This window comes from Opisthocomus hoazin, chromosome 15 (assembly GCF_030867145.1).
Source record: "Opisthocomus hoazin isolate bOpiHoa1 chromosome 15, bOpiHoa1.hap1, whole genome shotgun sequence".
Classification (NCBI taxonomy): Eukaryota; Metazoa; Chordata; class Aves; order Opisthocomiformes; family Opisthocomidae; genus Opisthocomus; species Opisthocomus hoazin.
This window is the reverse complement of record NC_134428.1, coordinates 23352878-23380328: the sequence shown is the minus strand read 5'-3', so window position 1 is coordinate 23380328 and position 27451 is coordinate 23352878. Positions and strand designations below refer to the sequence as shown.

General features: G+C 52.0%; 3 protein-coding genes across 8 annotated transcripts in view; 2 read left to right on the top strand and 1 right to left on the bottom strand.

Annotated features, from left to right (window-relative positions):
• The first annotated feature begins 150 nt into the window (after positions 1-150).
• ATPAF2 (ATP synthase mitochondrial F1 complex assembly factor 2) lies at positions 151-7808 on the top strand. The gene is made up of 8 exons (XM_075436435.1): positions 151-315; positions 2728-2772; positions 3103-3248; positions 4028-4125; positions 4682-4762; positions 4901-5013; positions 6439-6554; positions 7182-7808. The coding sequence occupies exons 1-8, from the start codon at positions 186-188 to the stop codon at positions 7317-7319; spliced, it is 867 nt and encodes a 288-aa protein (XP_075292550.1). The 5' UTR covers positions 151-185; the 3' UTR covers positions 7320-7808.
• A 951-nt stretch (positions 7809-8759) lies between these two features.
• On the bottom strand, positions 8760-26005 carry DRC3 (dynein regulatory complex subunit 3). The gene is made up of 14 exons (XM_075436532.1): positions 25969-26005; positions 24465-24653; positions 23725-23898; positions 22195-22311; positions 20505-20671; positions 19762-19908; positions 18437-18556; positions 17420-17516; positions 15938-16137; positions 13060-13191; positions 11692-11762; positions 10772-10895; positions 9193-9324; positions 8760-9031 (listed from the first exon to the last, which is right to left on the bottom strand). The coding sequence occupies exons 3-14, from the start codon at positions 23879-23881 to the stop codon at positions 8918-8920; spliced, it is 1578 nt and encodes a 525-aa protein (XP_075292647.1). The 5' UTR covers positions 23882-23898; positions 24465-24653; positions 25969-26005; the 3' UTR covers positions 8760-8917.
• Positions 26006-26462: 457 nt separating this feature from the next.
• TOM1L2 (target of myb1 like 2 membrane trafficking protein) overlaps positions 26463-27451 on the top strand; it is a 58959-nt gene continuing 57970 nt past the window's right edge. For all 6 annotated transcript variants that reach the window (XM_075436045.1, XM_075436043.1, XM_075436041.1 and 3 more), the window contains exon 1: positions 26463-26547. In XM_075436045.1, the coding sequence (XP_075292160.1) occupies positions 26496-26547 (52 nt within the window). In that variant the 5' untranslated portion in view covers positions 26463-26495. The remainder of the gene's footprint in view (positions 26548-27451) is intronic.

Below are 27451 nucleotides of genomic sequence, written 5' to 3'. Positions count from 1 at the left end.
CGGCGGGACGGGGCGGCAGAAGGGGCAAAACGCGTTCGCGGCGCTGATTGGCTGCCGCAACGGCAAGATGGCGGCGCCCGTTGAGCCGCGCTGAGGCGGGCCGGCTGTTGTTCCTCCTCCTCCTCCTCCTCCTCCTCCTCCTCCTCCTCCTCCTCCTCCTCCTCCTCCTCCTCCTCCTCGCCGCGATGTGGTGCGGCTGCCGCCGGTTGCTGTGGGGCCGCTCCCCGCCCGCCCGGCTCCCCCGCCCGCCCTCCGCCGCCGGCGGGAGCGGCCCGCTGGGACCGGGCGGGGGCCGGGCCTACGCCCCGCCGGCAGGTGAGGGAGCGCTGGGCCGCCCGGGGCCTCTCCAGCCGCCTTCGGGGAGCGGCGACCGCCCTCAAGGTCACCTCGGTGCCGGTGCCCGCACAGTCTTGCCGGGGCCCGGCTCCCCAGGGCGTTTCAGCGGCTCGGGCAACGGGGCCCAGGCGCCGGGCCTCCCCCCGCGCCCTTCTGCGGGCGGTAGTGGGGGATCGGGGCGGGGGGAGGTCGGTGGGAGCACGGCCAAGTCCTCAGTGCAGCGGTTTGCTCTTGCGGGTTGGTGTTTTTCAGGGATTCGGGGAGGTGGGACCCAGCCAGGGGGGTTCAGGCACATTCTAGGCCACGTGTCCCCTCCACAGATTTTGCTGGAAACGTGTGGGTTTGAGGAGAGCAAAATCAGTGTCGTTCTGGCGGAGGTGAGGCCATAGGGTCATGGTGACTCATGGCGGGCTAGCGGGCGCCCGCTGACGCAGGTCAGGCCTCCTCTGGGGTGCAGGCACGTTAATCTTTGTGGAGCTGTGCCTTAACAGTGGGGCGTTTTCTGAGGCCCCAAAAGCTTGCAGATCGCTGACCAAAACCCGTTCCGCTTCCCCAGCAAGAACATGGTTTTTTTAGCCTAGAATAACAGATCTGCAACCCAGCCTGCTCGCTTCACGAGATCAATTAAGGGTTTGGGATTTACAGTCTAGTTGCTCTCATCAGGGAACGGCTTGCAGATTCTGTCTGCCTTGTGTGAGGGGTACAAGCTTTTGCCATGCGTGTAATCCAGCTTTCGGGTGTTGGGAGTGCATGAAACGGTGCTTGTAGGAAAGGAGGCTGCTCTCGAACAGGAACCTGTGGTTCCCTCAGGCTCAGCTTGCTGGTGGAGCAGGCGTGTTCCCCAGCCGGAGAGGGACGCGTGGGCTGGAGGCAGCTGTGGGAGGTGGTTCCTCCCCTGGTGACTCACAGAATCATAGCATGTTTGGGGTTGGAAGGGACCTTTGTGGGTCACCCAGCCCAACCCCCTGCCCAAGCAGGGTCACCCAGCGCAGGCTGCACAGCACCGCGTCCAGGCGGGACTGGAATATCTCCAGAGAAGGAGACTCCACAACCTCCCTGGGCAGCCTGGGCCAGGGCTCCGTCACCCTCAGAGGGAAGAAGTTCTTCCTCGGGTTCAGCTGGAGCTTCCTCTGCGTCAGTTTGTGCCCGTTGCCCCTTGTCCTGTCGCTGGGCACCACTGGAAACAGTCTGGCCCCGTCCTCCTGACACCCACCCTGCAGATATTTGTAGGCATTTCTAAGATCTCCTCTCAGCCTTCTCTTCTCCAGGCTGAACAAGCCCAGCTCCCTCAGCCTCTCCTCGTAGGAGAGATGCTCCAGTCCCCTCCTCATCCTCGTAGCCCTGCGCTGGACTCTCTCCAGTAGCTCCTCATCTTTCTGGAACTGGGGAGCCCAGCACTGGACACAGCACTGCAGATGGGGCCTCACCAGGGCAGAGCAGAGGGGAAGGAGAACCTCCCTCGACTTGCTGCCCACACTCCTCTTGATGCACCCCAGGATCCCATTGGCCTTCTTGGCACCCAGGGCACACTGCTGGCTCATGGTCAACCTGTCATCCTCCAGGACACCCAGGTTCCTCTCTGCAGAGCTGCTCTCCAGCAGGGGAGAGGACTCAGTGGCCTGCTGCAGTGTGCAGACGTGTCCCCAACATCATCCAGCTGCTGCCTCCTGTGTCTGCCATAAACCTGCCCCCGTGGGCCATCACAGCGGAGGGAGCAGTGTCCTGCGCCCTCCGAGCCCGCCTGCAGCCGTTCTTCCAGCGGGCGCACCGGCTGCAGGGCAAAGCAGAGAATGAGCGAGGGGGAGAGTGCGGGCTGGCACCGGTGGGTTTGTCACCATCGGGAGGGGAAGGAGGGGCTGCTGTGCCCTACCCTGCCTCTCACCCAGCTCTGCTGGGTTTCTTGTCGCTCTGAGATACAACACACAGGAGAGAGAGTCAGCCAAGGCGGTTCAGGGATTAATTTGTCCAAGCTGACAGCCGTGTGAGGATCTTGAAAGCTTGAGGCCTGAGTGAAACTCCGGAAGGAGTGCTGGGACAGGTCTGCTTTGGGAAACCGTCCCTGCCAGGCTCTGTAGAAGCTCAGTGCGGGGCAGTTCGAAGGCAGCTGAGCCCAGCATGGGCTGGTGGAAGCAAAGTCAGGCTGGTCCTGTTCGCTTGCCCGTTGTGCACAGCAACACTGTGGTTTTTCACCAGTTTCGTGGCACTTCCCCAGCTGAGTGGAGCTCACTGAAACTGCAGTGTTTGGAAGCTGGGGGTGAGTGCACTGGATTTTGTGGCCAGGCCACCTTGACAGCCCAGGGGGCTTTGTCTGTTCTGGGCTGTGATGAGGAGCAGGGGAAGGGACCGGACCTCCTCTAACTGCCCTCTGAATGGCTCTTGTTTTGCCCCCAGAGAGGAAGCGGTTTTACCAGAATGTGAGCATCTCTCAAGGAGAAGGTGAGTACGGACGCCAGGACGGGATGGAGGGGCTGGTTCCCGGGAGGGGGGTTATCAGCCCACGCCGCCTCAGCGAGAGCATGGCACACCCACAACCCGGGCTGTGTGAGTCGGGGGTTTGTCACCAGCCTGCTGTGCCCCTTCCTCATCTATAGTGAAGCTTTGTGGCAGGAAACAGCTTCCAAGACTGTTTGGGGAGAGTATGTCCAGCTGATGGGGGGGGGGGGGGGGGAATTTGAGTTCTGAATCTGCTCCCGCCGTGGGGTTGTCTGTTGTTCCTTAGTGCCCACTCCTCTTTGATTCCCCAGGATTTCTACTCTGATTCCCCAGGAGGCTTTGAAATAAACCTGGACCACCGAAAGCTGAAAACACCCCAGGCCAAGCTCTTCAATGTCCCCAGTGAGGCCTTGGCCATTGCGGTGGCAACAGAGTGGGACTCCCAGAAAGACACCATCCAGTTCTACACCATGCACCTGGTGAGCACGGCCGCTCGCGTCACCCAGACCTCGGCGGGGCAGAACGCGTGGTGCCGGGAGCAGTCAGGTCGTGGAAGTCAGGATTAAAGACAGGGAACTGAAATGCTAGGGGTTGAAGATGGCTTTGCCAGGCCACTGCCAGCTGGATGGATTCCAGAGCAAGGGTTGAGAACCGCTTTGGGGTGCGTGAGATGGGGGCATCTTCTGAGAAGGCTTCCTTCGGCGTCCTGCCTCCCCCAGCTCTCCTGAGGGCTCGTGGTAGAATTGGCACAGCTTGGCCTAAAATAGGGGTGACCATGCAGGCGTGAGAACGGTCTCCAAACACAGAACATGGAGAGAGCAGGTTGTCCTAATGCCCATGGAAACAGGGACAAGAGGTTGGGACTTTGGCTGGGCACTGGGAGAACCTTGTGGTTGTGAGGGCGGTTAGATGCTGGCTGGGTGACTGTCGAGGGGGGAATGTGTGTCACTGGGGCACTGGAGAAGGAGCTGGGCAGTGTTACTGGGGATAGCAAGGGGCAGGAGGAAATGGGATGAGCTCTGGGGCAGTCCATGAGGCCTCTTGCGTGGTGTTTGATGGGCCTGCTCCAAAGGCTGCTGCAGCCAGTGAGAAGATTCCTATTACGCGAGCTGTGTTCTGGCCCTGCACCCTTTTTAGCTGTGCTCCTCGGTTCTCTTTCTGGTACAAATTCCTCTGCTGCTTCTTGGCCTTGTAGAGTGGAAGCTGCTGCTTCCCCAAGCCTTGAGTAACAGTGGTTTAAACTGCCTTTATCCTGCAGACCACGCTGTGCAACACGGCGCTGGATAATCCCACGCAGCGAAACAAAGCGCAGCTGATCCGCGCGGCTGTGAAGTTCCTGGAGACTGACACTGTCTGGTACGAGGTGGGGGCCCCGCTGGCGCGGAGGCGAGCTCGCGTGGGTTTTTGGAAGGGTGGTTGGGGGAACTGAGGGAAAACGTCTGCTGTCACCCGGTCACGGCAGGGCTCTGATGTGTCCTGGTTTGGGCCCAGGGGTTTGGATTAGTTGAGGCGAGTCCTGCGTCTGCAAACCTGTGTACCTGAAGGGCGTGGGTGTGAGGGAGAGCGGGGGTCCTGTCCTCTGCTGAGCTCTGGTTTGGACACCTCCATGCTGGGCAAGGGTGGCAGCAAGAAATGAAGATTTCCTTGGGGAAAAGAAAACATCTTTGAAAGGCTTGGGGGAATCTTGTCAGCCCAGTCCTCCTGTGCTCTGTAAAGGTACAAGAAGCTCAGGTTACTTGTATTGGTAGCAAAGTGCCTTTTGTTCCTTAAAGCCCCCGTGGGTTGCAAGATCAAGCCTGTTAATGCTCGGGGCGGGCGGCTTCCTTCCCAGAGGTGTGCCCCAGCCTGGCAGGGAGCAGTCTGGCAGCCTGGGAGTGAACATCCAGTCTGGTTTTGTTCTGCAATGTCCCAGCTATCGTGTGGAGGAGCCGGCTGCCTTGGCAGAGCTGCAGAAGAACGAATGGGATCCCATTGTCGCCTGGGCTGAGAAAAGGTAAGGGGTCAAAGGTATTTCTGTCTGGTTATGCCCTGCCCTGCCCTGCTGAGGCCAGGAGCTCTAGGGTTTGTGACTGTTGGGGCTGCAAGGTCCACGAGCCCTGTGCCTTTCTAAGGGGCCGGGTGATCGTTCCAGGTACAACGTGGCGATCGGCTCCTCGACCAGCATCCTGGGACCAAACATCCCAGCCAGCACCAAGGAGACCTTCGTCAGCCATCTGGCGTCCTACAACATGTGGGCCCTGCAAGGTGAGAGCGGCTGTGCCAGCGGAGGGGGCGGTTCCTCCCCACGGGGTGGGGGAGAGTGACTGCAATGTTTTTCCCCTCCTGCTGACACGCTGAGATAATCAGGCTGTTGAGGTTTATGTTTTAAAACTCCAGGCCAGTCTCCTGGCTGTATTTGTTATGGGTAGGGACTCTCCTCTTAGTGCCGCTAGTGTTCAGGGTCTGACTGTGCTGGCCTGCGAGCCGTCTGCTCTACCCTAGCACAAATAACTTCTTTAATGCCAAACTTTCTAGTGACGTAGTCCCCAGCTTTGTTGCCAGGAAAAGAAATGGGGTTTAGTAGTCTGGGTGTCCGTGGCTCTGTGCGCTGCCCTCACTCTTTCACCCATATAGCCCACTTGATCTTACCTGATACTGCTGAATGACACCTAAAGATAAAGAAATTGAGTAATGTTTGCTTTGACCAAGTCCTCAAATGCCTGACTTGAATGAGCAGCAGACAGTGAAACCCTCGGGAGATGCTAGCTGAGCAGCTGAGGAAAGCTATCGGGGACAGGATTCCTGGGACGGGGCTTGCGGAACCTTCCCATTGAATGAATCATTTCTTTTCCTCACAGTTTGTCATGGGGGTTGGTGGGATGGAAGGGAAGAGCACATGCCTCCCTGGGAAAGGGGAGCCTCTGGGCAGCTGGTCGACTTCAGACCTGAAATTCAAGGTCTGGCCTAGACTGGTAGCGCAGGACGAGTCTGACTTCAGTTCCTTCCTTAGACCCTGTCCACGCGTGGGCGCCTCAATTTCCTATCAGCTTGAGCTGAACCACGAGCAGCTCCAAGTTCTGAGCCCTTCATTCCTCGTCCTCCCGGCCGTGCGTGTCTGTGGGATTTGCTCAGGTCCCTCAGCCGTCAGACACCCGCTCCCCTCCCCTGAAGAGGGCTGTCTTGCAAGCCAGTAGCAGGTGGTGTGGCAGGAAAGAGCTCTGCAGTTTCATCAGCCGTGTCCTTTGCCGACACAGTTCTCCCAGGGCACAGCACACCGCCCACGTTTGCGCAGTGTTCTTCTGTGCGTGGTTAGAGATGCGGACAGCTCTGTTAGCACCAAACACTATAGGAGTCCCTCTCACCCTGGACTTTCAGTTGAGCTCCGGAATACTCGGGCCTGGACAGGCATCCCTTGCCTTTGCCCAGGGCAGGTTTGTGACAGTGACAGCAGGCGGTTTCCAAGGCATAGCCTTTGTCACTGCAGTGACAGTGGCCAGAACAGCGCTTTGTGTCTGCTGGGAACTGCAGATCTGACGCTTCAGTGCCCAGATACAAGTGGGAGGTACCACACCCCGCTGTCCTTGAGGAGGTACCACACCCCGACTGTCTCTTCAGAGCGTGTGAAGATGCCGCCATAATGCTGCAGAAAACAACCACGAGTCTTGTTTGGTTTGGGTTGTTGTCTTCCAGGTATAGAATATGTAATCACCCAGCTGAAATCTCTGATTCTGTCCATGGGGCTGATTGACAGGCACATTACAGTAGAGAAAGCCGTGCTTCTGTCTCGCCTGGAGGAAGAATACCAGGTAAATGATGTTACAGAACAGCCCTATAATTCAAATGGCAATAATCTCAGCATGACAAATGCGTCTCCCACCACAAATAACTGGCAGTGGAAGCGCCTGCTGTTGCGGGAGAGGTTCCACTCCACCAGTCTCCCCGTTTGAGAGAATTTGGAGTGTGCTGCTATAGAGCAACATGATGGGCGCAGCAGCCTGGAGTGCTCCCGGAGCTGCCAGTTGTGTTTTTCAGACCCCAGATGGCTGCTTTTCTCCCTCTCTAATCTGAAGTGCAGAGTCGGGGCTGGCTTCTCTTGCTCCAGGTTATCCAGCCTGGCGGCCTTGGTAGACACCAAGCTAACAACTTGCTGGAAGCTGGGCTGGCATGAAGCTCTCGCTGACCCAAAAGCGGCTGAAGTTGATGGGAATCTTTTCACCCTCCCTTTAAGGGGCTTTGCCTCAGACCCCGGTGCAGATGAAGCACGTCCTTCCACCAAACTCATCTGGAGATCTCCCTGCCCCTGTAGTCGGTGATCAGCACAGCTCCTGGGGGGTTACCCGTGTTTCAGAAACGTGCAAAGGGAGGCTGAGAGCTGCTTAGCAGCTCTGCGTTAATCCAGTTCTGAACTGACTCGCATTCCTCTTCTCCTTCAGATTCAGCGGTGGGGCAACGTGGAGTGGGCCCACGACTACGATCTGTGCGAGCTGCGTGCTCGCGCGGCAGCTGGGACTCTCTTTGTTCACCTCTGTTCGGAGAGCTCGACGGTAAAACACAAGCTGCTGCAGGACTGAGGCTGCTGGGCCAGGCGCGGGAGGAGAATACCCAGCTGTGGCTGGCTGCCGTGACCCAGGGGACGGTAACCACCCTCCTGCCACCGCGCCTTTCCTGGGATCGGCCTCGTGCCGAGGAGCTGCGACTTTGTGGGCAGCTGCTGGCTTGGGCTGCCTGCCGCAGTGCAGCGCCGGCAGTTTTGAGCCGATGAGGAGGAAAGGTGAAGGTGAGCTTCCTCTGCCTCCCCAAGATGGCAGCCCTGCCCGTTAGCGGTGTCTGTAACTCATCAGAGGAGCTCCCGCGAAGGAAACGGCTTCCCGGGCAGGGCGCGGCACAGACATACCCAGCATATGCCACATGTCTTCATAGCTGCCAGCTCCTGACACACACTTGTTATGGAAATCTGAAAACAGACTCTGTTGCATCTGTTCTTCATCCCTCGGCGCGCCTGTATGTAACACCAGGGTCTCTCTGTTAGATTAAAGGCACGCCCCTGCTAGATACTGAAAGCCAATGCTGCTGCCTGTTTCTTTGTTTTAATCACCAAACCGTGGTGTAGGTCCTGAGCTGCCAGGCTCCACGCAGGTGCTGGGATGGCTGCAGGCAGAAGAAGACACGGAGCAGAGCCGAGCAGACGCTAACTACCGAACAGATCTGCTCCCTCTCAGCCTCTCCGTGCTCGGTGTCCTGCCCTTGCAGCCAGGGAGTAGCAGGGAGACGACTGTGCAGTCCTGGACCAAGAAGGGGGGGACCTGAGCTCCTGCCATCTGCAGAAGTGCAGGGCACGATGAGTTAAATCTGTGTGTGATGGGCAGCACCAGCCACGGGGCTTTCAGAGAGGCCCGCGCTCTCCCCAGCGTGCGTATGCAGCCACCCTCTCACTTAACCTTGCTACCTTTCTGCTTGTTGCTTGCCTCGAGCAGCACCGCCCCGGCCAGCGTCGTTCCTCAGAAGCTGCCCACAAGCGAGCGTAGCAGCTGCTGTCACCGAGCAAGGAGGGGAATTAATGACTCCTCGCTCTGCTGTTGCGAGTGGCGGTGTGTGAGCTCCTGTGGAACCATTGATTTCCCTTCCTGCGAGCTGGGGGCTGCTCTGTTCACGCTGCGGAAAGCTGCTTTTGCGAGAGGCGGGAGAAGACAAGGCTCCCAGGCACGCAGAGCCCCCGCCAGCCTTGTGCTTGCTGAGCTGGAAACCCGCTGCTGTCTCGGGGCGGGGGGAGGGTTTGATGGAGAGCACTCCTCTCCCAGGCTGCTGCTGCGTGCCCGTGGCTCACAGGTTCCTGCCACCGCGCTTGCAGGTACTAAAGCTTTCAGGCGTGATACGCTGCGATGATTTGGTTCAATCGGCTCACGGTTGATCCATAGCCCCTGCTGACCGGGTCCGAGCTCTGTCTGCACAGGCTTCACGCCAACATGATGGAAGAGACAGAGCTTCAGACGCTTTTCCAGAGCCAGTATCTTTTATTTGCAGTTTATGGTGGGATGGAAGAAGTATGCCTTTGGCCTGAAATGTCCCAGGCAGCTCAGGCATGGAGAGGCAGCCGTCCCTGCTGGGCGTGCTGCCGCTGGGGGCCGTTCTGGGTGCCCCCAGCCAAGGCAGCTGCCCACCCGTGGCAGCCCTACTCTGTCTGCTCCAGGATCTCTATGTTCTCCAGCTCCTCCTGCAGACTGTCAATGTACTGAACGATCTCTTTGACGCGGTCGCGGTTCCTGTCGATCTCGTTTTGGAAAGCCTGAACAGATTGAAACCAAGCAGTGAATCCGCAGGCTTGTCGGGGTCCCTGGAGCACAGAGGGCTCCAGCAAAGGCTAGGGAGGGTCTTTCCTAGCAGCGACCTCGCCACTTGGGCCCAGCCTGTCTGTGCCCCATCCCCCTGAGCAGGAGGGTCTCTTACCTTCTCTGTCACGGAGGCCTGCCAGCGGTAGGTGTTGCTGAGGATGTCGCTCTCTCGCTTATTAATCTTCAGCAGGCGGATGCCATGGGACGCGTTGACCGCGTTGACAATGGTGTTTTTGTCCACAAGAAGCTAGGAGGTAACGTGACCGGATGAGAGGAGGGGGGCGGGCGAAAGCAGCGGAGCTCAGAACTACCAGCACAGTAACTGCAGCGCTCGGGGGAAGAAAATCAGCCCCCTGAGTACAGACAAAGCCCGAGTCATCAGGAGGAATCCAGCACCTTACCCCTTGCAAGGATGTGTCCGGGTCTTGCTACAGTGTAATGGCATATTATCCCTAGTACGGGTGGGGAAACTGAGGCAGCACCCTCAGCCTCCACTGCCAGAGCAGGGCGCAAGCGGCTGCCGCCGAGCGCTCTGCTGCGGGCAGGCTGCCTGGCAGCACATGGCAGGCCCCCGCGGGCAGCTGGTGTTGGAGCAAGGCTGCATCTGCTCCAGCACGCCTGGCCCAGCAGGTGCGGGAAGTGGAAAATCGTGCTTAGAAGGGTCTCTTGCACTAGTGGCACTGGCTGTAAATCTTCATTTTTGGAGAGTCCCAGCTTCTAATGGAAGCAGTGACTTCCCTCGTGGCTCTGAATAAAGGGGGGCTTCGCTAAACCGTAATGACTCTCCTCCTGCAGCCAAGTGCAGCTGTTGAACAAATGAAGATTGCTTCTCTGTGGAAATGGATGGCAGCGAAGCAAAATGGGTGCACAGCAGCGGTGCGTAACCGCAGCCATCTGCACAGGCCATAAAGCAGGGAGCTGCCCCAGGGGGGCCGAGGGGTCTGTTTTGTGTCTGTCAGCTCTTGATTACCTGGAGTAATGGGGGGGCTGGGATAACCTGGACAGAGCAAAACCACGGCGAATGCAAAGCTCGAGTCGTTTAGCCACAAAATGAAGGAATAACGGAGGCAAAAAGGTCAGCAGCGTTGCTGACTGGAGCACTGCAATGATCCATGTGCTTTCTGACAGGCTCCTGGGATCTTTGATGTCGCAGCAAGACTGAGAGCTCAGTGGAAGGCCCCACGTGAAACGCCACGTCCTGCCCCCAGATCAGCTCGCGGGTTGGGGAGCTCTAGGGAGGGCTTTTGAAATCACCGGTGCAAGGAAGACAGAGCGGTGTTCGGATTCTCCTGAGGGAGCAGGGAGAATCTGAACAACACCAGCTGCGAGTGCAGCAAAGACACTGCCGGAGTGTCTGCCGGGTTGGGGCTGTCTGGAAATCAGCCAGAGGAGCGAGTTGTGCTGGAGGTAGGAGAGAGACTTGCTCAGCACCTCTCCGGGGCTGCTGCCACCAGCTCTGGCAACACCCAGGGAAAGCTGCAGTGCAGTTTTTCCCTGTCCTAGCCAGCGGAGATGTCCGGTGGCACCGCAGTTCAGCCAAGTGGCTGGGGCCTCTTGGGAGGAGGTTATGCTCTGGTTTAGGCATGGCTCGAGCTGTACTGAGCCTCCTGGAAACCCCGTCCCTGCTGAGAAGAGGCTGTGGCCTCCTCTTCTTGGCAACTCCCTAGCAGAGATGAATTTCTTGGTGCCCTCACCATTCGAACATCAGCTGGTAAATCCTCATCAAGCTCATTCTTGGCTGATTTCTCCAGCGTGGTGATGGAGATCTCTAGCAGCTTTTCATGGTGACGGTTTTCCAGGTCCCGGCACTGCGTCATTGTACAGAAGATGGTTAAGGAAAAGACTGACCACACCGCTCACCCTTAGAGATTAAATGACCTCCTGTAACAAGAGACTGAGTGTCCGTGCAGCGGGCATCCCCAGGGAAGAGCCTGGCTGCTGCCAGGAGCTGTTGTGGTGTCAGGATACACACCTTCTGCTCTTAATTGCAGCTCGCACACGTCGGGTCTCATCCTCACTGCAATAAATTATGCAGAACTGAGAGTGGGCCTAGGTTTGCAAAGGAAATGGAGGGAGGCCTCCCACGATACAAGTTAAGCTCTGAATATGGTGCAATTATTTGCACCAGGCCAACAGCTGTATATATTTAGTGTAACCTGTCACTGAAGCACTTCATTATTCTCTTCTGGCTTTTTGTTCCAGAAGACAACAACAACACAAAAATGAAGGCCATTTAGAGAAACTCCAACATGAATTGTAGTATTTCATTGGCTGCTATGGCAAGCATGTACATAGGAAACAGTCTAACCAGATCTTCCCAGGGTTGTGTTACGCCCATGTGGAGAAGAAAGGAAGATTCCCGAGTGGGAGAAAGCTGCTTAAGTCCTACAGACTTTAAGCACAGGAGAGCTTAGATCCTGTTGTGCTCTCCAGAGTCTGAACCTGGGCGCTTTAAATGACCATTCCTGCAAAGCTGGGAAAATACCTTTTCTGTTGATTTAAAAAAAAGGGGGAGAAAAATTAAATTCTATAGTGATGGCTCATATCTTGATTTAGAGGTGAGATATACGTACGTCACTGGGAGGTCCAGGCCAACATACTGCCAAAAGGATATATCCCTTTCACGTTTTCAATGAATGTCGATGCTATGTCAGCAACGTTTCTTTTAAAATCCTTTGTTAGTTCCTTAACAGAGGGAAAAAGAGGAAGCATTACAATGAAAACTTGCATAAACATGAAAGGGAGCCAGGGAGTCTAGGAAGAATTGAAAGTTGATTATAATTTGGACTCACTGCTGTTATTAGCACGGTCAGAAACTGAACTGCCTCAAGCATTTAAAGTGTTTTGAAAGTGCTGCAAGGTTGTCTCCCCTCCTTCAGGGACAGAAAATCAGAATCAGTTTATCAGAGGGAAGCTGGCTGGATGATACCTTTACCCGCTGTCTGGAGCAAGCCAGCTGATCCTTTTTTACCCTCACCTAAGTGATGCCTGGAGAGTGCTGTATTCCCCCATGCTGCCACGCTGCAGTCTCCTCGTGTCTATGAAGGGCCTCTTGTCGGAAGCGTAACCAACGCCTGGGCTTACTGCAGCTTTTGGTTTAGTCCTCAGAAACTAAAATTGCTGCCGCCTATTACTCTCTCAAAAATGGCTGATGGAGAATCTGTGAAGTGTTGCACTTCAACATCTTGAGACAACAGTTCAAACGCAGCCACCCGAATCCTGCAGATCCAGAGGGCACGCAGGGAGGAAGGTTTCTGCTCATTCCATCAGCGACTGCAGATGCGTGAGGACCAATTCAGAAAACATGAAAAGGCACCATCCTGATGCAGCCAGGCATCCATTTTGAGCTGCTGCTTTCTGTCATGCACATTCACAAAAGTAAACTGCTGCATCTGCTTGCACACAGCAAGGCCCCAGCTCCTGCCTGCTAATTTTTAAACAGCTTGCTTTTTTTTTTATTTTAAATGAAGATGTACATTAGCAGCCCTGCCCTAGTTTTTGAGGAAAAGTCTGCAGAGAAAGAAGGCAGCTATTATGCAAGCAAATGCAGTAAGCTGAGCAGGAATGTGTGTAATCTTATTCATAGTGAAGATCAGCTTCAAAGAATTACACCTCTAGAATCCCAAATGCGTACCCCATGCTATGCAGCGACGTCTGTACGCAGACCTATAAAATGACTGAACGACCTCAAGTCGCTTTCTCTGAAGTCTAGCAAATCAGCTTGGATAGATGCGAAGGACATGCTGCGCTCCGCTCCGAGAAACAGAAACGCGTTGCAATGGATCAATGTCCAGGGCCTGATCCCACCCAGATCAACTCTGAGCAGAGAAAGAATAAGATGGAGACACAACATTGGCCTGACTGAAAGACCTATGCCCCCCTCTTTGTGCAACGGGCTGCTAAACAGAAGGGTGCAGCAACAGAAAAATGACCCCCCCGTGTTCTGGATGTGAGGTCTCGCGGGTATGTGCTTGACCCTTACCTCCAGCTGGTCAGCTATCAGCATTTCCAAGGTCATGAGCGCTTCTGACAGCTGAACTATGTCCTCCTTGTACTCAGCTCGTTTAGACTCAGCAATATCATAACTACTGGCGTTCTGAATCTCATCCAGCCTCTAAACAGAGAGACACATAAATTACTTATAGTTTGTGTTCAGCACTCCATTGCAATTTAATTAACTTGTTACATATGTGAGAAAAGTTCCTGCTGCTGATTAGCTGAAATGAAATGTGATGACTCAGGAAGTCTCCAGATTTACATACTGGGTAGTCAACAGTGCTGAGGTATGCTACTGCGCTAAGGATCCAGGGGCAATGCAGCGGAATCGGTGAAAACGCTTCCTCATCCTCCAGTCAGCAGAAGACTTTGCCCCTTCTATGTTGCCAGCTTTGGTTCCCCTTCTGACACATTTCAAGTGAAAAAAAAAATACTAGAGTCTTGACACTGCTGACCGTGAAGAAGAGATTAACAATTATTGCGTAGAAAGAAGTGCAGGCCAAGATCCTGATCCTCTTCACATCATGGAGAATCTCGATTGACTTCCGTAGGGTCAGGATTTAGTATTCTGAATATGGAATACCTATCACTGCCTGCCTTCCTCTTACAGCAAGGATTTATTGCCCTTCAGAATTAAATATTGACGTCAATTTTGTATCAGAAAAGATTTATGATTTCTTGGATAAAAAAAAAAATCCTCTTGTGCTGAGCAAGGTATTATTTTCAAGTCTGTTCAAAATAAGTTAACAATCAAACATTAATAGGAGGAAAAAATATGCGTGTTAAGATGTCTAATCCACTTCCCCTGAGATGGAATAGAACAGACTAAAACAGAGAATTCTGATTAAAATCGTTGCCAAGACTTCGGTCTGAAAATGGACTAGATTATCCAAACTTCGCACTGTTAAAAGGGAGGAAGGGGAGAGTAAGGTATCTTCTTTTCAAATGTAAACAAGTTAGGAGGCTCAAAAAGCTCCCCAGCCATTCGAGCCGCCCCTCTGGGAGCAATAACTTCAAAGTTCAAGGCCTGTAATGCTTCTTTGCTCCTTAACCAACTTCAGAGAGCAGCATCATTTTACAGGTTCACATGAAAGGCTTACAGCGAGACAAACAGCCCCTCAGAACGCCTCACAGATCTCAGTCTGCTGGGACCTCCGCGCCTTTTGAACTCCTCCAGCAATTTTAAATGAATGGGGAAATGCTGTTAAAATACAATGTTCAGGTTTGACACTGACTCTGCAAGTATTTATGTGAGAAATGTCACGCTGACCGCTGTGTCCTGTCCTTGCAGCTCAATCCATAGCTGAGCCCTGCAGGTCATCAGACAAAGACAAAGGGCCAAAATGTGGCCTCAGCCATGTCTCTTTGGGTTTGATTTTGGGGTTTTTTGTTGGGTTGGCTGTTTTTTTGTGGTTTTTGTTTGGTTTTTTTGTTGGTTTGGGTTTTTTTTTTTTCAAATGGAGGCTATATTGGGAATTCAAGTGCAAGTTAACTGAACACGCATCTCAATCTTTATACATTGCCTTCTGGTAAGGCTGCAAACTCCAGTCTCAGCTAGAGCTGATGGAGCTGGTTTCCCAGCATGAGTCAGCAAGGTTCAAGGACCTGGGCGCAGAGTGACTCAGCAGGCTGCCAGCGTGTGACAAGGCACCTAAATAAAAGCGACCTGGTTTTCAAAGGGAGCCAGCGCTCGTGACTCTGCCTGGTGTCAGTTGTCAGGGACTTGCTCTGCTCAGCTGACAGCGTGACCAGGCTTTAGCCCTCCTTTTTCTCTTCTGTGGAAACAAAATAATGATCCATCTATTATACATGGTTAGAAAGGGACCCAGCTAGAAGCTACGCCCTTAGCAGCCACAATGGGTTGCTGGAGTTGAGCAGAATGAAAAAAAGAGATAGTTTCTGCTTTAAAAATACTAGAAATACATTACAATAACTTTATCGAATTTTTTGTCAAAGTTCTTTGAGCTGTTGTTGACAAAATGAACTGAAGCAGAAAATTACTTGAAAACAAGCTGAATACACTGCAACCTCCTTCCTTTTCTCCCCTCTTTTTCACTGAAGGAAAAGCCATTGGAGGCCTCAAAGAGAAATGGAGTGGCAATAAATCTGACAAATCTCTCTCTATTTTTTTAAATCAACTTCATCAAAACTATTTAAACTAAAAGAAAGGTTGAGCATTTCTATTTTCTTAAAGACTGGTAACTTTTCTGGATGGCAGAAAAAAAAAACAGTAAAAAAAACCCCACCATGTTTAGCTACTTTATTTTCTGTAAAGCCTCAAAGGATCTTTACCTTTGTGGACAATAAGATAACACTATGACACGTTAATTTTGTCTTACGCTGAATTTTCAGCATAGATAAAGGCTTGTCAGTGTTAGCTGGTTGTGGTTTGCCCAAAGGATGGAAACTTCAATCCCCAAATTCTTTTCCTACATAAAGTGCTAAAAAACTTTTAACATTATGTTAGTTAATGACATTATATTAGCTGACACAACAATTTTTCTTGGTATAGATTTACCTGTAAGAAACACGTGAAGAAAGATCAGTGTCTGAGCATGGGAAGAGGTTGCCCAGAGAGGCTGTACAGTCTCCGTCCTTGGAGATGTTCGGTAGCTCTCTGCACGTGGTCCCGGGCAGCCTGCTGAGGGTGGCCCTGCTTGGTGCCCTCCAGAGGTCCCTGCCAACCCTCCACCACTCTGCGATTCTGCCAGTAGGGATCAAGTACCGATTCCTGTTACAGCAGTGCGAACCCAGAATCATTACCCTAACTTTAATGGGGTTACCCTCGTCCTCAGTGAAATTAAAAGCTGGCATCGGATGCAGAGAAATCACATATCAAACAAGAAAAAGTGTAACAACATTACCCTTTTGTTCCGATTTTCAAAGTCCAGGATTATTTTCCTGCCTTCTTGCTGGTTGGCTGTTAATGCTTCATGAAGGCCTTCGTAGAAATGGGAGACTTCAGCTTCTCGTTTTTCATACTCCTTCAGACCATAGTCAAACAGGTTCTCACAAACGGAGACAAACTCCTTCCTGTACGTGACACCAGAGTCAAGGTATTCTGCTTGTTCTGTGGAGCAATGTGCTGTGTTCTTTCTACCTCTGCAAATTTGAGCAGCAAGAGTTACAAGCTACTGTTATGTAAACTCCGTGGCTCTGGCTGGGAGCAGGCTGCCAAGCATTCTGTCTGCGGCAGGACTGGGTCAATCATTCACATCTTATGCGTGGGATTTTGCCACCTTAAGGATACGGAGAAAGCTGTGGCAACTTGAGGGGGAAAAAGGCCTTGAGGAAAAAAAGCAAATACATCTACTTCTCTGACTTCCTGACACAGCAGCGGAACGAAGCATACAATGCTATCTGTCTTCACAAGCGTGAATACAGTGCCTGCGTAGCTAATAAATACAACTCCGGAGCCTACAGCCAGAGCACAGAATAAACTACTGACTTGGTAGCATCACAAAAATAACGTCAATTTTTCTTCTGCTATTATCTTGGCAATGGAATTGTTTCTAGGGTCTGTTGTAGTTAAGCTGTGATGCATTTTTTCCCCACCAGTGTAACGCAATTTTAAGGAAGGTCAAGTTACTGGCCTTGACAATGCTCTATTAATCTGAATGAGAAAAGCAAAAAGAAAAAAAAGTGTCTGCTTTCTGATCCCCCGTGTAGGAGCAATGATCAGAACAAAGTGCTGGCCTGAAAACTTCATGTTGCCAGCTCTGGCAGGTTGTGAGATATACGGCTCGTATCATTCTGATTAGTCTGTTCCTATCTCCTACCACTTCAATTTCAACATGATTTTAGCAACTGCGCTCTTACAATCTAACTGACAGAGATTTATCTTATAGCTCATTTTAAACTTTAAGTGGATTCCAGACTTCAAGAAAGTACAAAGCCTCGATTCTTCAAGGGTCAGAAAAGTCTACTGAAATTGTGTTTGATCCAAGTGAAGGAAAAGGAATATGGTAATTACAATGGTGAGAATTTAAAATGCTGGAACCTCATGACCTGTCGGTGATAGAAACGAGTGGCTTTACAACTGGGATGTCTCAAGCTGGGTTGGCCAGCTTGCCGGTAATACAAACCATTTGTTTGTAGCCCTCATATTTCACAAGATATCAAGCCTTAAAGCTGTCAGTGGTCTCACGGTCTTGCAGTGGTTTTTTTTGGTACCATTCCAAAATTGAACACAGACTGTCTCAGATCTTAGATCAATGTGGCTTTCAGCCCTGGACAAAAGCAATGGATGAAGAGTCCCTGTGGATGCACCTCCTTCTTAACTCAAGGCATTACGTTGTAGCTGTAGGTGTTCTAGACCCAGGAAGGATATGCCTGCAGCAGGTCACCCACTCCAGGGAGGTAAGCCAGCCTGGCAGCTTCTGTATCCTCTGCGTACATGCTGTCAAACAGGAATGATCCATTCAGGTACTCCACAAAGGCTGCCTTTGAAGAGAATCAGAGCAATGTAAGTAAAACGAAGAACGCCAACCTGCTGCGCGTCCTCAGGCTGTGCCTCTCCTGTAAGCACTTTACCAGCAAAGGAACTCTGGTGCAGACATCGTGATACCAACACCATAGAGATACACCAACCAAGGCATGACAGCACCCTGCAACTGGAGTGACAACCAGCCTGGTTCACACGTGGCTTTGCTGCTAGAACTCTCTAGCCTAAGGACAGAAAACACTGTTTAATCTAATATAAAATATTATCACATACAACCACATCCTGCAAGGCTATTAGGCCTTTCAGATAAGGAGTCAGTGGACTTTGGGGAGGGACATAGGGAAGAGCTGCAGGTGTCCTCCCTGTCACTTCACCACCTCCTGCTCTTCTTCAGCCTGATCTCCTAGAGAGCTGGAACAACGAGCCAGACCACAACTGAAAGCACCATTCTGCCTGGTCTTGTTTTCAGTCTGTTCACAGGACTACGGTGATCTCTGAAAGCCCTGAAGAGTTTAACCACAAAACTAACAAAAAGCATTAACTTAGTGTGATGGAGAAAAAAAAAGTCACCGCACCATGAAAATGCTAACAGTTCCCTCAGACTTGTAATTTTCTTAATCTGACGTCAGGCTGATATGATCCTTGGGTATGATTTACTATTTGGCTTTGCAGGGTCTATACCTGTAGCTTCACTGTTCAGCCAAAAGAATTATGATCCCCCACGTCATGTGTATTCCACAGCGGTTCCTGTTTTCACTCAAAAGATGAGATCTGGAGATCACAGAGATTAATCCCAGCCTTTGTTTTAGTGCGGCCGATGTTCATCTCTCGTTAAATCTTCAAGCAGGTAGAAGAGAAGTCAATATCCGCTGTGCTGCTTTCTCATGAGACAATATACAACCAGCCAAAGAAAACATACCTTGTGGTACTCCAGCTCTTTCTGCTTTGCCTGGTTTTCCTCCAGCTGAGCCAGGGCCTGGGCCTCTTCATGTTCCAGTGGCTCGGTAAGATCCCAGTACTTTAAAACTGCAACTTCTCGCTGAGAAATACAGAGAAATAAAATATTTTCATTAGATTGTCCAGTATCACTCAAAAAAATGGGGAATAAGCATTCAATCTTTCTAAAATGTGCACCTGAGTGACAACTGCATCTCCATTTCTTCGTGGGCTTTTTATTAAACTACCTGTGAGGTTTCTAATCTGTTCCTCATCCCATTTTTTGTTGGCATATTACTCTGACTCTGCATTCAATGCAGCTGAGCTGATTCAGTCCCACAAAACTTTTCTCTCCCCATTTTCTCATCTTTCAGGTTGTTTTTTCTTTTTTAGCAGGAGGCCCTGTTTTGACTTCCAGAATTTGAGCTCTGATTTGATCAGCTAGCGAGTTTAATGCATTTACCAGGGAGGAGAAGGCTCTTTGGAGGAGTGGATGGCAAGGTAGTAGTGGGATAAGAACCTAATTAGCTTGAAACTGAAGCCTGACAAATGTAAGTACGCGATTCTATGACGTACTGTCTGTACGAGCAGGGACTGGACTCCATGACCTGGAAAGCCCTTCCAGTCCTATGGTAAAAGCAATATATATTCCAAGTACAGCTCCTGCTCTGTGCCAAGCAAATTTAGAATTAATCATGTTCTTTGGTTACTGAAAAAAAACCCACCAAACTACCCAAACAAAAAAGATGTTCTTTGTTCCTTTGAGCCCTGGGATCAAAAAGCAGCCCCACGGGTTACCAGTGCTGATGCACCTTCCTGTTCTCAGAAATCAAGAGCGGGAAGTGCATTTGATGGCACCGGCTTGCCTGGATAGTCTGTCAGTCCATTACTGAAACGAACTGCTCAGCAAGCAGCAGGACCACCAAGCCTCCCTTTCCCTGGATCCGTGTCTCGAGATAGATCTCCTCCAAGATTTTCTGATCTCTAAGAAGGCTTGCACTCACACTGCAGCCTATCCGTGGCAACATCATGCAGGCCCCTCTCCCACACACAGCTGCTGATTTTCACAAAATCTGTGAAGACATCATGCCTCTGACACCTCTGCCTCTCTGTCAGATTTGATAGAATTTGGCCTACAGGTTCACAGCTGTTAGGCGGAGGCAGAATAAACACTGCGTGTTTCTGTAAGCCTAATTTCTGCAGGGAATCTGCCCTGGATGTTAGAATATTGCTGGTATACCAATGAAGCAAACGCTCTGTAAGATGCTGGTGCCCGATTTCGCAAGCAGGGAATGCAGAGATGCTCACCGTGGTGTCACTCACGAGCTTGAAGTCCAAGTATACCAGGTCTGGAAGATGAGCAACAACAAACAGCGTATACTGCTCATCGTCGCAGAGAGGGTTCCCCGTGAGATTCAGTGTGCGTAAGTTTTTAAACCTCCTGAGATAGATCACCTACGCCGAGGGGAAAGAGATGCTGTACTTCCCAGCGCTGGGGAACACACAGCCTTGAAATTTGTTGCTCTTGTTACAATCATGCTGCAATACATATCCTGCTCTGCTGCCAAATGCAGGTGACATTAAATTATTTCTAATGCTTTCAGGAAAGGAAATACTTAAATTCACATTGTGGATTCACATTAAATGATGGGCGTAGAGAGGAGGCAGATAGGGTGGAAAAATCATGGGGCTTAGATTGGTAAGCTGCCCTCAAAAGAGCCCCAGATAAACCCTAGTGTCCACTCCTTCCTTTTCTCCTATGTAGCTACTTATTCCTTCTCTAGCTTTCAGGGAACCAACAGGAATTTTGCCATAGCTGATAGCAGTAACAGAACTGGGTCCCCATGAGTCAATAATCTAAAAGAGAAATAGCTGTAGCAAGCACTTAACACCGGGACAGCTTACCAAAACTGTAACATAGACTACAGAAGCAGTGAAATCCTAAGGAGAGTTTACTCTTCTAAGGAGGGGCTCAGACACAGGGCCAAACGTCAGTTTTAGAATATCTGATCCCTTGATAGGCAACATTTGCAAAGACAGGGAGCACTCACATCTTCCAGAGTGGTCAGGTTATTCTTCCCAATGGAAAAAATCTGCAGCTCTTGCAATGTGTCCATGTGCTCAATTTTAGATATTCTGTTATTGTAGAGACTGAGGTCCTGCAGTTTGACAAGGGTATCCAGGCCCTCAATTATTTCTATATTGTTGAAGGACAAGTCTGGGGAAGAGTTTAGAAATCAGAAGTTTTACAGGCAAAAGTTAAATTATTTCTAGCAGAACACCCCGATTCACACCTTGCATTTAGCCTGGTTCTTGATTTGGGAGTTTATGCACAGCATTTTCCTCAGGGGTGTTCAGTGTCCCACAGGAAAGGCTCGGCATTAAATCATCATTCATTCACACCTCCTCCTTGCAACTGTCCATGAAACTTTTAAATGAGTGGAACAGTTGAAGGTATTCCATGTAGAGTCTGCATACATGCCCTGAAAGTGATTTCTACCTTATGGGGAAACCCAAAATGGAAGAGGCAGGGAAATTCCCTAAAAGGGGGGTATTTCTGTGGCAGATTTGACTCTCCCTCCTTTGTTTCTTGCAGGCTCTTGCCTGCCAGACCAATGCTCACCGTCATGGTCATTCCTGTAGGATCAGCATATGCCAGTCTCACGCTCACAATCGCCCTGTTGTCAGTGCAAAGGCATATTCTCACTTCAGCTATTTCACTTGTTGATATTTCCTCTTATCCTGCCAGAACATCTCTCCTAACACCTCCATTCATCATGACTAAGGGCAGTGTCTGAGTACCGAGTGACTCAGGAGCCCAAAGATGGCTGACGAGGTTACCAGCTGTCTGCATCCCCGCAGGCCCTGGATGGCTAAGAGACTCGCGCAGCAGCTGCGGAACCCCTGCGGCCTTTGGGCAAACAAAACCCACGAGTGTGCTTCAAAACACTCTGCTGACATTGTGGTGATCAGCTGTTGATTCACAAGGGCATTAGTCATCTGAGCGGCAGAACAGCGCAGACAACTGGGTGGAAGAACCCATCAGACGTTTCAAGATGTGCTTACGAACCGAAGCCCTGCGTGCTATTTGCAAAGATGGCTGAGGATATATTCACACTGCCAGCCAGCAATGTGGCTGCAGTTCCAAGAGAACGCTCTCAGCTATGAATCTGTAGCAGCAAGCTCACCGATCTGCCCAGCATCAGAACCTGCACCGCTGTGTGATGCTGCTATCAGTATGCTTCGTTTTTAGTTAAAAAGTAGTCACATAAAACTACAAGGATGGGCACTTACTGGGACAACAATAACAACAAATCCTCACGCATGTAGGGGTAAAGGTACTGTTGCCTTTCGGTCGGTTCAAGTCTGCGAAATGCCTGCGTTACCTTTGAAAGCAGAATACAGTCGTCTAAGTCACAGAGGTGTTTCCATAAACATTTCTGAAAGTCACCTCCAAATACGAGTACAAACCCTGGCAACAATCCTGAAATCTCAGTTTCCTGTTCCTGCCACACCAAATGTACTAAAACCAGTTTTTAAACATTTGAAGGATTGCTTTGCAGCTCTGATATTCAGGCATTTTGACATTTGACAGTCAAATGAGGAAGCGCACAGACAGCTGACAGCCTTCCCCGGGAAAGCTCCTGTCAGTCGTGTTGGAGACGGAATGCCACATCCCGGCTTTATCGCAGGTTGCTCTGCACCTGTGAAGGCACCCAGCCTCCTCTGCCTGTGTCTTACCCAGCCATACAAGGTGAACCAGACTCTCCAGAGCTTCTATCTTCTCAATGATGTTGTTGTCCAGGTGCAGTTTAGTCAGATTCTCAAACTGCCACAGATTATCAATCTGCAGGATATCTAAAGCCACGGGAAAAAAAAAGAAAAGATAATTGCTTTCCGTGTGAGACAGCTTTCAGCTTAGCAGACACGCTGTCTTGCACAAGGAAAACATGTCCAGTCTTACCTCCAAAATGATTTTCAGCAGATTACGATAGCGTGTGACGACTGCCCTAGAGATCTGAGAGGTCCACTGGCTGGACGAGATTTCAGTGAAACAGGGCAGTTAACCTCAGTGTCCTGCTCCAGAGCACACTGCTCATCAGCGATGCCAACGGGTCGCTGAGGGGATGCTGACTACAGCCCTGCAGCCAGGAGCAGCTTTATGAATCTGCTACTAGGAGGCCTTGACCTTCACTTTCCGCTCCAGCTCCAGGAGGGAGGTTTGGGATGAGATTCTGCTTCCCTCCGCATTTGCAGGCTAGCGGTGGCCAGCTACTGCTTTGGCAAATTACTCTCCCGCTCCTGGGATTCTCACCACAGGAGAGCAAGATGGGGTCTACTCTTTCTGTGAAGGCTGCAGTTTAGAACTAATCAATATCCCTGCACTTAGCTTTCTCCAAAAACAGAATCACAAGGGCAGGCCGTTAGCTATTACAGCAAAACATTAGGACCAAGGTGACAGAAAATGCGGACCATTCTCGCTCCCAATTCTCTTTTCCTCCCCCATGGCTTCCCAGAAGATTTCGTTAGCTGCTCTGCTGCTATGGTTGTTTAGCGAGCGCAGTGTAAAGCAAGGAACTGAAGGTACAAAATACTAACACAATTCTATATTTTGCATTTGCGAACAAATACGTGGAGGATCAGGTAACAGGGAGTCTGTCCGAAGGAACCCAACCAACACACACGGTATTTTACTGGGGCATGCCACAAATAATCAAAAGCAGATTTCTGCCCATGAAATTATATAACCCCCAAATATTCAAATATTGAGCCAAATGTTCTTCCTTTTCATTTTTTGAATGCAAGTTTATGACTGGTTTAACAGTAAGAGGCAAGCTGCGATAATGCTATGGATGATGGGAGGAAGCCACCGAATTGGACTGTAATCACCATAATCTGCCGAACAGCTCTCCCATAATCGCCAGCGATGGCGGAGCCTGCCCAGGGTTTCATCTGTCCTCGTACAGAAGGGCCCAGTAGGCCTGTGGCCTGTAGGTGTCACCACAATATAAATGTGAAATAAGAACAGCAGTGACAATAATAGCGTAAAGTTAAGCAGCTTTGAAGTTACCCATCAGCAAAAGCACCCAGCTCTCCCTAACGAAGCTACTTCATACAGGTATGACTATAAATGTAAGTCCAGATCTTATTTTTCACATAACAAATCCCAGTTAATCATGATTGTTTCATTGCCAGTTAGCCACTTCGTGCTTAATTCTATTACCCTCTAACAAAAGAAGGAGGAAAAAAAGTATATATTCTGATACTCACTTCTAAAACTAAGCTGTAGCTCCGTCACATCCTTAAAGTCAATACCTTCCCTTTTGACAAGCTTTGCTCTGTCCTCTGGGCACTGCTCTTCAATGGCTTTCTGAACCATTTCACCATCGATAATGTTTGGCTCAATGTTATTGTATAACTGACTCATTTTTAGGCAGTATCAGCCTTAAAGGACAGAAGAGAAAAATAAATAAAATTACTGCCTGGCTACTATTTACAGCTTTCGCTGATCAGGCAGGACAATTCCAAAGAACTAAGGGCACATCTGAGCATTGAGAAGATCTCACACCTCATGGCTGATGTCAAAGACAGACTTGATATTCATCAGAAGTCACTGATTTGATTCTAAGCACGGCCTTACAGCCCCAGCACTGCAAAATGGCCGGGCACAATCACATGCAAACTTCACATCGTGCTTGAGTGTTTTCCGTGAAGAATGCTAGAATTCAGCCAAATAAATAGACCAGGAAAGGAGGCCCTGTGCAGCACCCGTGAACAGCAACAGCCCACGGCATGGCAATCACCTGCTTCTTCACGAAGAGGGCACATTCAAGGCTCTGTGCACCATTTAATCTGGTTTTTAAAGGTTTCTCATTATAGGCAAGTTTGATTTATAGAGTAAGAGGCACGTATTTATAGCATAAGAGAATTGACAAGAGCAGTTCACTAATTTTTAAAAACCACCGTCATAATAAAAGGGAAAACAAATGTGAGGAAGAAGGAAAATTTACCAACAATAACAGCGATTTTCTGAAGAAGGCACTTCATGCAGATCAAGGCTACCAAGTTCAGTCAATGTATAGCACCGCACACCAACACCTTCGCTTTGGGAAATGGATGATTCCGTCAGTCACAACTTTCTGTCCTGGCTTTGTCATTTAAATGTCCGGGAGGCAACGAGACGACTTCTCTTTCTAGAACTGTGGAGAGTTAATGAATCAGAACGAAGGACTTGACTCGCCAGACTGCTGCTTGCGTAAGATGTCTGTAATTACAGAAGAAGTTCTGCTGATTCCTTGCATAGGAGGACAGGAAGGATAAACCTCTGGGTTTAGAGAGTTCTCTCACACAATGGTAAGGGTTGGAAGGGACCTCTGGGGGTCACCCAGCCCAACCCCCTGCCGAAGCAGGGTCACCCAGAGCAGGCTGCACAGCACCGCGTCCAGCCGGGACTGGAATATCTCCAGAGAAGGAGACTCCACAGCCTCCCTGGGCAGCCTGGGCCAGGGCTCCGTCACCCTCAGAGGGAAGAAGTTCTTCCTCATCTTCAGCTGGAGCTTCCTCTGCTTCAGTTTGTGCCTGTTGCCCCTTGTCCTGTCGCTGGGCACCACTGAACAGAGTCTGGCCCCGTCCTCCTGACCCCCACCCTGCAGATATTTGTAAGTATATATTAGGTCCCCTCTCAGCCTTCTCTTCTCCAGGCTGAACAAGCCCAGCTCCCTCAGCCTCTCCTCGTAGCAGAGATGCTCCAGTCCCCTGACCATCCTCGTAGCCCTCCGCTGGACTCTCTCCAGTAGCTCCTCATCTTTCTTGAACTGGGGAGCCCAGAACTGGACACAGCACTGCAGATGGGGCCTCACCAGGGCAGAGCAGAGGGGAAGGAGAACCTCCCTCGCCCTGCTGCCCACACTCCTCTTGATGCACCCCAGGATCCCATTGGCCTTCTTGGCACCCAGGGCACACTGCTGGCTCATGGTCACCTTGTTGTCCCCCAGCACTCCCAGTCCCTCTCCGCAGAGCTGCTCTCCAGCAGGTCAGCCCCAGCCTGTACTGTTGCCTGGGGTTGTTCCTCCCCAGGTGCAGGACCCTGCACTTGCCACTTCTCTCCTCGTCGTGGCGTTTAATTAACAACCCCCACCCCTCCACGGCTGCGCTCGGTGCGGGCCGAGAAGCCGCAGGTTCTGGGTCGGGTCACCCTCCGCCTGCCTTCCCGCTTCCCTCGCGTCTGTCCATCATCTCTTCGGCCAAGACCGGCAGCTCCCCGCGGCCCGTGGGCACACCGCGGGGGTCACTGCCAGCCGAGCAGGGCGTCCCTCACCCAGCCCAGAAGCTGCTGCTCGCCGCCGGCCGGAGCCTGGGAGGCAGCGCCGCGTCCCCGCCGCCCCGCGGCCCTGCAGGGCCCGGCACGGGGAGCCTGACCCCGCCGAGCAGGGTGGCTCCGAGCCAGGCGGGCGCCGCCTTCCCCCCGAGACCCCAGCGCCGGCCCCTCGGGCCTCCAACCCGCCAGATCCCCACCTACGCCTCCGCCCCAGGGCTCGGCGCCGGCTGCTAAGGAAGCCCAGGCGCGTTGCTACGGGGGGCCACGTGACAGGCTCAGCGACCAATGGTCAGGGAGAGGGTGGGAAGGCTGGCCGCCAATCAGAGCGCGAGAAATCCGTGTCAGCCAATCAGCGCCGGCATCGTGCCCTCTGGGCGGGAGGAGACTCGCGTGATTGATGTTTCTGTTACCCAGTAACTTTAGAGAGTGGTTTGGCCATTGCCCAATGGAGAATGGGAGTAGCGGTGTCCCTGCTGTCCATCAACCGGAAGGCGTGGAAAGGGTCGGGACTACCGCGGGGGCGGGCCCCTCGCTTGACAGTGATGGGCACTCTCTTTAACCTATGAATCCACGGGGTGTCCAGCCGCCGCCCAATCGAATACAAGGAGGCGAGCCACGCTTGGCAGAGCAAGCTGCGGTTGGTGTGCGCGGGTGCCCGTCAAGGCGGCGTGGAGAAGGGGTGGGTGGGGGGGGTCGCCGGGCCGCTGTTTGTTGTCATCCCAAGATGGAGTTTCTGCTGGGGAACCCGTTCAGCACCCCGGTGGGGCAGAGCCTCGGTAAGGCGGCCTGGGAGATGCGGGGGGCTCCGGGGGGGGGCCTGGAGAGCCAGCGGGGCCTCCGGAGCGGGTGGGGGGGCTCCGGGCAGCGGGAGGCCTGGGGTTTAGTGGAGCTCTTTGGGGGTTGTGGGGGGCTCTGGGGGTTAATGGGGTCTCTGGGCGCGGTGAGGCCTCGGGGGGGACTCTGGGGATGTGGGGGGCTCTGGGGGTGTGTGGGGGGCTCGGGGGGGTAGCATGGATCTCGGGGTTGGTGGGGGTTCTGGCGGTGGGGGGGGGTCGGGGCTGGGAGGTGCTGTAGGCCTCAGCGGGGCTTCCTGGGGTTAGTGGGGGGCTGGGGGGCAGCTGCGGGCTGGGGGGCAGCGGTGGCTCCGGGCAGGCCGTTTGCCACGGGGAGGGAGCAAGGCCGCTTCGAGGCGGTTGATGGATGGAGAAAAGTTGTTGTGGCCCCCAGCTCGTTTCGCTGCGTGGTTACGGAGCAGCCTGCTCCTCCAGCCGCCTTTTTCCCAGAGCGTTGAAACCCCCCTGGACCCCTGCCTACGCGGGGAGGGTGACATGGTGTGGAGGTACAAGTACGTGCTCTGTTTTCAGCCCAGGGTTTGAGCTGTGGCTTTGCTCATGTTTTGGTGGCGTTAGGCAGGTTATTTTGAGTGTGCCTTCGCTCCGCGGTTAGCCAGGGCCTTCCTGGGTTGCTGTGTCCACTCCCTCCCTCCCACAGACGTGTTTACTCTCGGCTGTGGCAAGTCTGGTTTCAGTCTGGGTTACCACGGCTGGGGCCACAGGAGAAAGCCCAGGCGCGACTTCTGCAGAGTTTAACAGCTCGCCCACGGTTGGGTGGGCTGTCATTGCCTTCCGCTTCCTTCTCTTAGGCCCTGAAGAAATACAGGATCTCTCACATTGCGGTGGG